Consider the following 11,726-nt stretch of genomic DNA (forward strand, 5'->3'; position numbering starts at 1 on the left):
ACTTTTATGTAAAGAGAAGTCTTCTTGGTTGAAGAACCAGCACAGCTGTTGGTGCTTCATCTCTAGAACAGCCCTGGGACCTCTGGCCTGGTATGGAGGAGGAGGTGGCCTCAGGCCTCGGCACATGCACTGGGTGCAAAGAACAGTGAGGACAAAAGAGGGCTGAGTGACTAAAAGGATGGGCAGACACATGCCAACATTGATCCAAGAACTGTGAAAAGAGCCCCTGTCCACAGCCAGCCTGATGCTACAGGGATTTCCCATCCCCTAAAACTCCTGTTAATGTAAGGCAAGATTTTTTTACCCCTGGAACTGCTTTACAGGACTCTAGAAACCCAGAGATCCCAGCACAGTCAGTGCTCTACACTGGAGGTTTAATGTCTCCAAATCATGCTGAAAAGGCTGCTACTGGTCTCAGCCTTCAGTGGAGAGCGTGACATAGGATGCCGCTCATGGCGTCCAGCTCTGTGGGGAGTTGTTGAAAAGCGAGTAATGGAGGTATGCAGGATACAAGCAATGCTGACACAGTTCTAGAGTTGTTTGCTTTTTACGTTGATGGAGTGGATGCCAATTCAGAATAGGCATTCATTTATTATTAATTCTGTGGTGCTTGACAAGTCCATCAAGTTCCACTATTGGAGTAGAAAACTGAACATGCAAGTTCCGGCACGTGAGATAGAAATCTTGTCAAATCATCTGCTTGCCTCAGTCTGGGCTTTGTGACTGATGGAGTCAGAAAAAGTCAACGAGATTTCAGAAAGTTTCACTGTGCACTGTGCAGTAATGATGAGAAGTAGATGAGAGTTGGCTGTGTCTCTGAGTGCGCGGAGCCTTTGCCAGAGTGCAGATGCTGAGTATCTCAGAAGAGGCAGCCTTAGCCCTCTGCCCAAGCCAGAGCAGTCTTTATTGAGGGAGAGTACTTTATCCATGTAGAGACTAAGAAATGAAACGCTGCAGTTGGGGCAGAAGGGAAGAGGCTAACAACAGTTAAAACTATTATTATTTTTTGAAATTTATTATAGGAGTTTAGGAGGCCAGAGCCCTGTGATGCAATGTTGCAATAAGCTCTGTATCTGCCTGGAATGTGCAGTGTCAGTTGTGCTCTCAGTGCGTGTCAGAGCCTGTGCTTCTCTCAAACACAGGCACAACCCCATGAGCATGCAGGTGAGCTGCTCTCCAGGCTCTGGGACTGCGCTTCCGCAGCCTGTCCAGGCTGGCTCTGTCACGCAATCCCTGTGGAATGGGGAGAGGCTGGCGGGGAGAGCGAGCGCTGGGACGCAGCGAGATATTAGCGGGACCCAGCTTTCACCCCATCAAGCAGTGAACAGCATAATGTCCATTTTGCAGATGGAGAGCTGATGGATTCAGTGGCCGCACTTATGTCATGCACAGGGAGGAAGGGTTATTTGCACCGTGTGCTTTCACATCTGACTTACATGTGGACTACAGCACGTAAAGTTAGCAGCTGGCATTCATCTGCAGACACTAGCAAGAATTAGGTGCATCCAGAAGGTAACTCACTTGGCTTAAATGATACAAGTAACCCCTCTTTCTCACCAGAGAGGACAGTCTGCAAAGAGTGGACTGGGAAGGAGGGTGCAGCCCTCACTCCAGCACTGCCAGCAGAATTTGAGGATTTCTCCCCCATGCTTTAGCTGTGACGGTACTCCTTCCTTCATGTCTTGTAACTCAGGCCAGCGGCCAGCAGAACTGTTTACCTCGTGAGGATTCCTTGGTGGAGATGTGAAGAGTTAGTGGGTGTCAGTCCAGTTTCCTGATGGCCAGTATCCCCACTGTCAAAGCTACCATCACAAGTGTTCTTCACTTTCTAGCACAGTGGGGATTCTTAGTTGGCATTTAAGCACTGAGGTAGTAAATGTGATTAATACTAATTGACACTAGTTGGCAGCCTCCATGGAGGAGCTTGGAGAGAGCCCATGGAGAGAGTCCATGTAGGGAGAGAAGGGACTACAAGCTCCCCAGCTTGCTGGCCAGCAGCAAATCTTGCAGGAGCAGCGCCTGGCTTTGCTCTGAGGCTGCTGCCCCTCTTCCAAAACAACCAGCGGTTTTCCTCCCCAAACAGAGTCACAAAGAGAGGGACACCAGGGAGCACGGCAGGAGCAGGTAGTCCCACAGCCATGCAGTGGAAGGATGTGGCCATCCAGGGCGGTGGCCAGGCCACCACAGTCCCTGATCGGCAGGTGGTTTGCCCCATCACTGGCGCTGCACAGCGTGCACTGCTGCTGCAAGGAGGGCTCACCTCTGGGTCCGGCACAGCCCCCAGAGACCAAGGGGGAGCCTGGCTTCACCACAGACAGGAAGCTTGTTTCTGTCACCAGAATAATTTTAGGAAGCTGTGCTTGAGTTTGCAGTGAAGTTTGCCCCGAGTTTCTGGCCTTTGTGTGTATCCTGGCTGTGTCCTGCCTCGACAGCAGGAGGAAATCAGTTGTGTAGGATTTCCTGTGCATCAGGCAGGCAAGAGGGACCCGCTCCAGCAGCTCTCTTGCTGGGGACAGCTGGGGAGATGATGGGCCAGATGAGATCTCCCCTGGAGCAGGATGTGGCCAGGCTGGGGACCCTGGGTCCCCAAGAGCAGGGCGCATGGCAAGGGGGCTCTGCCCACAAATGCCAACTCCGTCTTCATAACTGTGAATTGTGGGGCTGAGGCTTGTTTTGCAGGTCAGCAAAGGTAAAAAAGAAGGGCTGGCTTTTATTCTGAGAGAAATGTATTGTGTGAAAACTATAATGTGACTTGTTTTGTCATTGTCTTTAATGTTTGTCCAATATGAACATCTCTCCTCTTCTCATTGCCTACAAATGTCTGAAGTTGATTGGTTTTTAGATACTGATGCCTTGTGTTAAAAATCTGAATTGTACCTTTGAATTATCTGCCTTAAAGTGGCTCTGTGCCTTCAAGACAACTCCTGGGCCACCTCTCTGTTAGAGCTAGGGGATATACTGGTTCTCCCTCACATTTTATAAATACATTGTCTTCCTACAAGAGCTTGGTTCTGTTCATGTGTTACTCAAACCTGCATCACCGTTCAGACAGGTGTTGCTCCTCTGCCTTAATATAACTGAAGGTGTAGGCAATACTAGAGAGACAGGTCACTCCCTGCCCAAGCAAGCGAGAGCTCTGCAGCAAGAGGTGGGTGGGAGATGCAGTGAACAAGGTTAGCCAGGAGTGAGACCTGTTCAGTCCCCTCTAGGGCTGTAGAAAGCAGGATGGCAATGAAAGAGTTTTTCTCCTGTCTTTCTGGGTTCATCATGTGAAACAAGGTAGAAACGTTGGACAAATACACGTCCCTGCAAAGCACAAGTGTGATGTGGTCATAGAGAGAGAATGTGGAGAATGAAGCAGTCCCTCTTGCAAGCAGGGGACAATTCCTGGAGAAGACCACAGGTGAGAGCCTAGACTTGAGCTCGGTACTTGGCACAGCCTACACAAAACCTGCTTATTTAGATTCAAATTTGGCCACTTTTCGCTTCAACTGTACTTCCTTTGAGTATAAAAAGCTTGGCAGGAATAGGAGTCAGACCTGGAGAGGGAAAAAGGCAGCCAAGGTTGCTATTGAGTCTGATTCCATTATAATGAGAAACTATTATTAAAGGTGACATGGGAAAAGTATTCCAGCTCCCTGCCAGTTTTCTGCTTGCCTAGGCTGGGTGACGGGAATCCCTCTCTGCTTGGGCAGGCCTTGCACGCTGCCGTACCTGACCTGGCAGTTCTCTGAAACGATGATGTTGAAATTAAAATCTGGTAATGAAATTCCCCTTGCTGATTCTTTCCCAGCTGAAACTTTTCTCTTTTTTACTCTTTTTACATTCAGTCACCAGTGCTAATTGCTTTGCCTCCTGCTCTGGGAAGCAATGAGACACAGGATTTGGGTTCTGCACACGGGATGCATAATTTTTTACGTTTTCATGGACCCAGCTGGCCAGTAGTGGTTGAAAGCCCGTAGCTGGTCGTTTTGCATTGTCTGGAACTAGTTTTACTGCCTCTACAGTGAAGCCTTTTTCTAGAGGAGAGCAGGATAAGAGAGGCTTCCCAGAAACAGTTTCTCCTGGTTTGCTGTCAGTCTCAGCAGAGATTGAGGACCGAGATAAGCAGCAAACTCAGCTTTACTCCAGACGTGCCTTCCCCCAGACAATGTGGATGACGAGTCTTTACCTGTTTCACCAAACAGATCCCAGAGTGTGCTCAGCTTTGCTAATTTAAATTCTGGTAAATACACAACTGACATTTTCTACCCTACTCTTTCTGTGCAACTTTCCTTCAACTGCGAAAAAGTCACTGTCATTTGCAGGTACTAGCTGATGCTGGCCCCTAGCCTAACCTGTCAGACTTTGTAGGCAAGATCATTCACACACTCCCCAGAAAAAAGCCCAACCTGTGACTTAAACAAAAATTTAGTTCTGTAAAGTCAAATATAGAATACAAATGAAATCTGCCATATCTGTTTGGGTTTTGGTTTTTGGTTTTTTTTTTTAGGTATCAGACACTCCCAGTAGCTCCTGAAGACCAATATGTGGACATTTTTGTGATATTTCTTTCTCAGCAGTGGCAAGAGCATGCAAAATGAAAAATCTATATTGAACTCTGATTCTGCTGTGCAATGAAAAAATCATTTAATAATCAGAAAAGCGTGTCATTATTTAAATAGCCTTACACAAGGCTACTAAAATACCAATTTTTTAGCATGACTACAGAGTTACAAAATATAGGATCAAAAATTTTTACTCTTTCAAAAAAAATCTGAAAAATCATTAATTCAAAGACTTTTTTTTAGGAAAACAAATTGTTCTAGTACAAGAGAATTCCCAGCATTGTCGTATAAAAATGATATATTTAAAGACATTTATGTTAATGATAAGACCTTAAATTATAATGGTGATTTTTTAATTAACTAATACACTATGCATCTGTCATTTCTCATTGTGGCAATAGGCCTAGAGTGTCTCCTTATGTATAATGATTCTTCATTTTCTACTAAATATTGTCAGGCTACTCTGACACTGTTCCTGATAGGTCCCTGGCGATGATATCAGACCATAATATCTATTTGCTGTTATTGTTAATTTTGCAATGCTGGAAGTATCTGATTGTTTTCTTAATTGTGTCACATTTAATTTCATTTTTAAACAACTAGGAAAACTTTTGAACTGGTTTAGCTACATTGACATACACACACTTTCCTATCCTCCCATGAGAACTTTTTTTTTTAGTTTGAGAAAGCCATTCCAACATTTGGGAGGTAAACTATTAGATAGCTTTGCTTTAAGTATAGCAACTTATGCTTGAGACAAAAAAGCTGGACTTTCTTTGTTTATTTAGCCTACAAGGTAAATTGTTTGGTCTTCTCTACAAAATGAGCCAATATTGAATATGTGAAGCAGGCAACTAAAATAAGAGATTTACAGAACTGTGCTTTGAAATTGTGTACCTGCTGCTGTTCCTGCAGCTTTCTCTAGTAAAGTTGTCTCTGGCTTCAAAAGGCAACAGAAGATTTCACTCCTTCAGAACTGCAAAAGCATTAAGGTAAGAGGCCAGTATACCATGAAATGCACGCAGTTTCGATAGTTGAACCCAGTTCTCTGAATTTGTTGATGGGCTGCTGCTGAGATCAGTAAAAATGCAGAGGAGAGATTTCCCCACCAGCCGTGCTGCTCAGATCCTGCAGGAAAGAGAATAAATGCCAGTAAGGTCGCAGGAGACTCCTTGGTGCTGCACAGGCAGAGAGGAGCTGTCACAGCATACTGAGTCACTTGGCACCACGGCCACCTGTTTTTATAGAGCCTCTTGGCCTTTGCATCCTCCCTCATTATGTCATTTCAACTGTCAAGCTTTCTTGCTGGCCGTTCCCCCTGTATGTTGCATTTAAACTATGTTTACATGTTACAGGTCATATAAGCAAGAGCTGTGAACTTTGCTTCTTGACCTGAAGCACTTCTGACCTAAGAACATGTCATTCCCTCATTGACTTGACATGGGAACCCAAGCATTTGATTGGGCTCTTATTCACAAGACTCTGTCTTGAAAATGAAAGCTAGATTCTTAAAACTGTCCCTGCCAAACCACACTGGCTGTTGTGAAGAGCTCTTTCACCCCTGCCACAGCAGCACCTGCTTTTTCTTGTATTCAGGTAATGCTGCCATTTTTTGATACCTGTCAGAAGGCACCTAGTTTTCTTGTCCAAACGTACCTCCGATCTACAACTGCTATCTGTATCTAGGATGAGCTCTGCAGCCTTCTGAAAATCACTTGCTGCTGATAAATCCCAGCACTTGGGATGTTTGGTGTTCTTGCTTTAAAGACCAAGCCAGGAGAAATCCTCCTCCAAAAGAATTTGTTCAGTGGCCCCAGATGCTTGTGGGACAACGTGCCTCTGGAAAGGCTGTGTTAATTTGTGCAGCTGTGCCTTCTCCTCCATTTTGCAATGATGTTTTCTGAGAGCAAGCCCTTCCAGGGACTGGCAGTGATGGGAACTCACCCATTTCTTACCTGACTCCATTGGCCCATGACTTAATAAGGTCGAAAGCTCCTGGTAGGGTAGAGGCCAGTCTTCTGCACCCCAAAGGCCGTGATGAAGATGTTGATGATGACTGTGACGAAGACGAGAGCTGTGGCAATGTTGTTGAGTATATCCAGGCTGGGTTGCTTTTCAACATCATTCAAGTTCAAACGAGCTGTGCGATATCAATGCAAAAAGAAGGGCAGACTAGCTTCAGCTTGACTAGCTTCTAGCTTGACTCCAAGTCCCCCAGCCCCTGCAAGCCTTCCCTGCCTGGCAAATGTCCATGGTGCCCCTGGCCACTGTGGCCACAGAACTATGGGAATAGTCCCAGGAACTTTACAGGAGCTACAGCTTGCCCTAGGACAACACTGGAGGACAGACCAGAGGAAAAACATCTTTTTTTTATATCATGTCTTTGTTTTGCCATGGAAGTACCATGGCCCTCCAGCAGGCCAACCCTAAGTAGCCAAATTACTGCTACATGTTGGCCAGGCATGTGCCATGTCGCCCCCACAATGCATGGCCATGTGACATGGTAAGGAAAGGCTGGGTGACGTGGGGGACAAGGTCAGCAACGTTGTAATGGGGTTGAAAGATCAAGTCCTCCTTGACACCCAGATCTCGCGAATGTCCTGACCCAGTTACCAACCCCTTCCTCACCCCCAGACCACAAGGTATCTGGGCACATTAATGGGACCAGCCCTATCTGGTGGGCATTGATCAGTTCAGACACGGTAACACCCTGGTTACTGAGGCTGTCTGGCTGAAAAGCCATGTCTTGTGGCTCAGTTGGTGTGCCCTGTCCCCCTTCTCCTCACTGCTGGCTGCAGCCACTGTGGCTGCCACTGGGAAAGGCTGTGCCACGTGGGGCAGGGGAATGAAGATGTCACAAGATTTCCTGTAGCCTCTGATCCCCTGTCCCCCATAAAAAAACACATAGGATATACAGGCAAAGGCAGCGTTCTGCAGACTTTTAATGCTGAGCATGTGTTGGAGGCTGAAGTGTAGCAAGTCCTGTATCAGATGGAGCACTGGGCAAGCCTGTCTGAAATGCTGGTGTTAATGTACTGTCTGTGTGGCACTAGGAGAACCGTGAGACTGGTTAAATGTGAGGTTGATAGAGGGAATACCTCTGCCTAAATTGTTCTGTTAGGCCCCAGCTTGAGTGAGGCAAAAGATACAGCTAAAACGCGGTATCTGCAGGAGCTGCACGAAGGCGCACATTACAGGATGGGCAGCACGAGGCCCAAAACCCAGCCCTCGCCCTCCTATGGGGATTCAGCAGTGGGGAAGGGAAGGAAAAGTAGTGCTCAGAGCTGTTGTGCAAGAGAAAAAAAACAACCCCCTCCCCACTTGGCAAAGCAGTAACACAGACCTCCCCACCACCTGTGTCTAGCTGTCTTCAACCCTCCCACAGCCCTGGTTGGAGCCAGGGGGAATGGTTTGGGGGAAGAAGCCTCTTCCTTCCCCCTCCGTGCCAGCCAAGCCACGGGGTGCTCTGCCCCTGCAGCACCCCGTGAGGGTGCATACATCTTGGCAGCTACCTTACCAGAGATGATGAGGAGAATCCCAATCACCACCTGGAAGAAGAGGGAGATGCTGATGAGCACGATGAGGGTGGTGTAGTACTGGAAGGATGTCCCCTGCTCCACCACTGCTTTGAGCTGCGTGACATTCGCCATGAACAACGCCATGTCCAGCATGCTCTCCGCCACGCTCTTCTTCGTTGCGTAGTGGTTGACGTTCATCTGGATCTGAGGATTCACGGCCTGAGGAGACAGGAGAAACCTCATGAACTGATATGATTGCTAAGCCGACAGACCCATTCGTGTCAAACGGGATGCTGTCTCCCCACAGGGTTTGTCTAGAAAGCCTGGGAAAAAGTCAAACCTGCATGTTTTAAATGTGTTGAGAGCTCCCAGTTTCCCCTCACAGTCGCCTCATGATATTAATAGGCACCAGATACTTGCAGTGATCAAGAGCTGAGCAAGATTAGAATAATACTGGGTATTTTTGTGGAAAACAAGCTTGTCCAGAGTTACAATAATGTAGATTACCCAGAGCCAGGGATTTTGCAAGGAATATTAAATTCTCTTCCTTCAGGGCACAGACAAGCCTCAAATTTACCAGGGATTAGAAAGAGATCTTCTCTTTGGGTCTGGTTTTCAAAGGACTGTCAGTGGCTGGGCTTTGTATCTCCTTGGAACACTTCTTGCTGGCTACTGTCTTAGACAAGATGCTAGAGCAGATGTGACAATCCACATTTTTGTTTCTGAAACCAGGGGCACTATTTCTTCAAAATGTCAGGTATGGAAATGCACCAAGACAAGGAGTGGGATCCATCATGCCTAACTTAAACTAATCATTCAGGCACATTTTTTGTTAGTGGAAAGAAACAGAAATTTACAAGGGGTAAATCACCTGATTGCTCTTAATCTCATTAAAAACTGTGGGTCTTTTTGCTGCTCTTAGCCATCCACCTTTTCTCTATCTTGTTTGGTGAGTTTCCCTGTTACCTGTCTTGACACAAATAATGAAAAAAAAAAAAATAGAAAAGACAGTTTGCAATTCACCCAGAATGTCATCAGCTGGTAATAAACCACCCATAAGGGCAACAATTACAAAAGATTTGGATGTATCTGCAGCAAGCTGTGATCTTCTTTCTTATAAAGAAAGAAAAACAACACTTCAGTGTAGCAGACAGGCCTCAGCTCTGGCTAATCATCCCCCTGTAAGCTGTAGTGGGGATCGGCAGCATTGCTCTCAGCACCGTGGGATGCATAACCCTTTAAATTTGGAGATAAAGACCAGCTGTGGGTCTAAGATGACCTGTTTTGCTCAGAGTGGTGGGAGAGACTCCTCCAGGTGCATACAAGAAGTAAGGTGGTGTTTACATCACATGGTAAGTCCTATTTTGGACCTTTTGTACCAGCTAAAGTACAAAATGTAACCTTTCTTCTGTGCTCTGGGCATGATGCTAGAGAAGGGTTATGGCTGGTGCTTCATGCTGCTGTTTGAGGTCTCTGTGCATCCTTGGGCAAAAGTGGCTTTCTCTGTGCCAGGCTAGGAGTGTGAGCAAAGTAAATGATCCTGGGGGAGTGCTGCGTGTGGCTGTGTGTCTGATACTGAAATGGGGGCTGAATTTTGGAAGGGGGTTGTGGCCTGTGCCAGCGATCACCCTCACATCAGAGAGATGTGTAGTAAAAAGCTGGCAGGAAGGACTGTGCCTAATTTGAACTATTGGTGAACTGTGATCCCTAAGAAGGAGCTGGGTCAAGGTAGGAAAGTGCTTTTGGGCATTTTTTTTTTTTTTAAATCTTAAAGCATGAAATTCTTGTGGTTTTTAACAGTAAAGTTACTGTGGTTAAGAGGCTCCTTTGCAAAGCCTGTGTTTCTTGCTGTGGAAGGTAGAAGTTAAAAGATATTGGAAGGAGATAAAAGTCGAAGTCTAAAGAGCCAGTAAGGACTCTAGGGCGGTATGTAGGGGTTCAGGACTCCTTAAACATTACTGTCTGATGTCTGGGGCAAAATATAGGTATCTCAGGGAGATGAAGCCAGCAAAAGGTCTGATTCTGGGAAAACACCTTAAAACCCTAGGTTTGGGTACTGCCCCCTCTCAGCTGGCTTAAAAGTGCATGATCCTGTTGCAACAGAGGGGTACCCACACCAAGTGGTGCAAGGTTTGAGATTTGACCCCTTTCATGTGTTTTCTTCCTTATTCCTGATGAGTCAGCCTTTTTCCCTGAGGTGTCACAAGGCTGGGCATTGATAGTTTATCGCTGCGTAATGATGAGTTAAGAGTACCAGAACAAGGAGGCTGCACAAACAAGACAAAGCTTTTGTTAAATGAGTGACTGGTACAAGGAGGCCGAGACATCTGTTCCTAGCTGCTTATGTGGAGAGAAATAAAGGAAGCTAGGAGCTCTTCTTGAATGAAAACACGGCCTCGTTTTGAGCTGCCCCCGTGTTTCTTTACCTGAAGTGTGAAATGGGGCAGACTCTCAGTGTACTGAGCTCTGTGTCCCAATGATCAGGAAATGAACACAGACAGCTTTCACATGGGCTTTTTTTGTGTGGATGAACTCAATGACGTGTTCCTCTGTTTGGGACATGATACCACAGGCAGGGATGGCCACTGCTCTCTGATTTGGAGTGACTGGATTAGGGAAACTCTTGCACTGAACAATGAAATACTGTGATTCCGGTTTCCAAGTTCTGTCAGCCCAGGCTTAGCAGATCCACAAAGGTGGCCAAAAGGTTACTGAATTATGAAAGCTGGACAGCAAGCTTTAATTTAGGTAGCTAAAGAGCCAACCAGTTTGCAGGAGTCCTTATGGGGCCAGCTAAAGTTAGAGAAATCCATCTCCTCTGTGGATTTGGCCCTTACAGAGTATTCTGCCTAGTCCAGCAGCTAGGAATGCAAGCCTGGAGTCTCAAATAACAAGATGCTTAAACCAGGAGTCTTCAGAGAACTGGCATTTCCATTAATACAGGAGGATGGCTTTGCTTAGGATGCCAGGTGCCATAGCTGTCACCAGCTAACCACTGCATCTGTGGTGCATGACTGTATGGCTGTGACTTTTTTTTGAGCTGCCACAATGCACGTACAGCTCTTCAAAATGGGAAGCTCTTCAAAAAACATTTCTGCTTTTGCTTTGTCTTAAAGTTCAGTCCTGTGAACTGCTGTGGCTCATGAGCTGATTCACAAGCAACTCGCGTTTCCCTGCAGCAGGATTGCCCAGACAGTTGTTGGGGGTTATATGGGACCACTGGGGAGATCAAACAATTCCCTTCTGGCAAGCAGAGCCCTAAGTCAAGTCACAGGACATACCTGAAAGCTTCTCAAAGTGATTTATGTCATCAGGCTAGAGCTAGTGTCTTTCTAGTCACTTTGAAAGTGTCCCCCTTCTGACAGTGGGGATTGCTGCCTTTTCTCCGTGTTGCGTTGAAGAGAGGAAACCTGGATCTGGCGGTCATCTTGCAAGTGTTGTTGCAGAGCCAGCATGTCTGCTGGAAAACAGCACCTACCACTATGCAGCACTTTTCCAAGATGGGGATGTGTCATTATTGCCCACTTTTTAAGGGTAGGGGAATTAGAACTTGAAAAAGTACAGCCCAGTCACACAACAATGCTGGCCAAACTGGTACTGGAGCTTGGTTCCCATGTCCCATTTCTGGATGTTTTAGCTTTCCATGTGAGACAGTCTCTTT

The 11,726-nt window shown here is 46.4% G+C and overlaps 1 protein-coding gene across 1 annotated transcript; it reads right to left on the reverse strand.

Annotated features, from left to right (window-relative positions):
- Positions 1-6,523: 6,523 nt before the first annotated feature.
- NINJ2 (ninjurin 2) lies at positions 6,524-8,272 on the reverse strand. The gene is made up of 2 exons (XM_010075351.1): positions 8,065-8,272; positions 6,524-6,687 (listed from the first exon to the last, which is right to left on the reverse strand). Exons 1-2 carry the CDS (start codon positions 8,261-8,263, stop codon positions 6,524-6,526), a joined length of 363 nt encoding a protein of 120 aa, XP_010073653.1. The 5' UTR covers positions 8,264-8,272.
- Between the last annotated feature and the right edge of the window lie 3,454 nt (positions 8,273-11,726).

Source organism: Pterocles gutturalis, unplaced genomic scaffold (assembly GCF_000699245.1).
Source record: "Pterocles gutturalis isolate BGI_N339 unplaced genomic scaffold, ASM69924v1 scaffold20147, whole genome shotgun sequence".
NCBI classification, from domain to species: domain Eukaryota; kingdom Metazoa; phylum Chordata; class Aves; order Pterocliformes; family Pteroclidae; genus Pterocles; species Pterocles gutturalis.

Coding starts and splice junctions, on each gene's coding strand:
- NINJ2 (XM_010075351.1), bottom strand. CDS start 8,263: ATGAACGTCAACCACTACGCAACGAAGAAGAGCGTGGCGGAGAGCATG. Junction 6,688..8,064: donor GATTCTCCTCATCATCTCTG/GTAAGGTAGCTG, acceptor GATATCGCACAG/CTCGTTTGAACTTGAATGAT.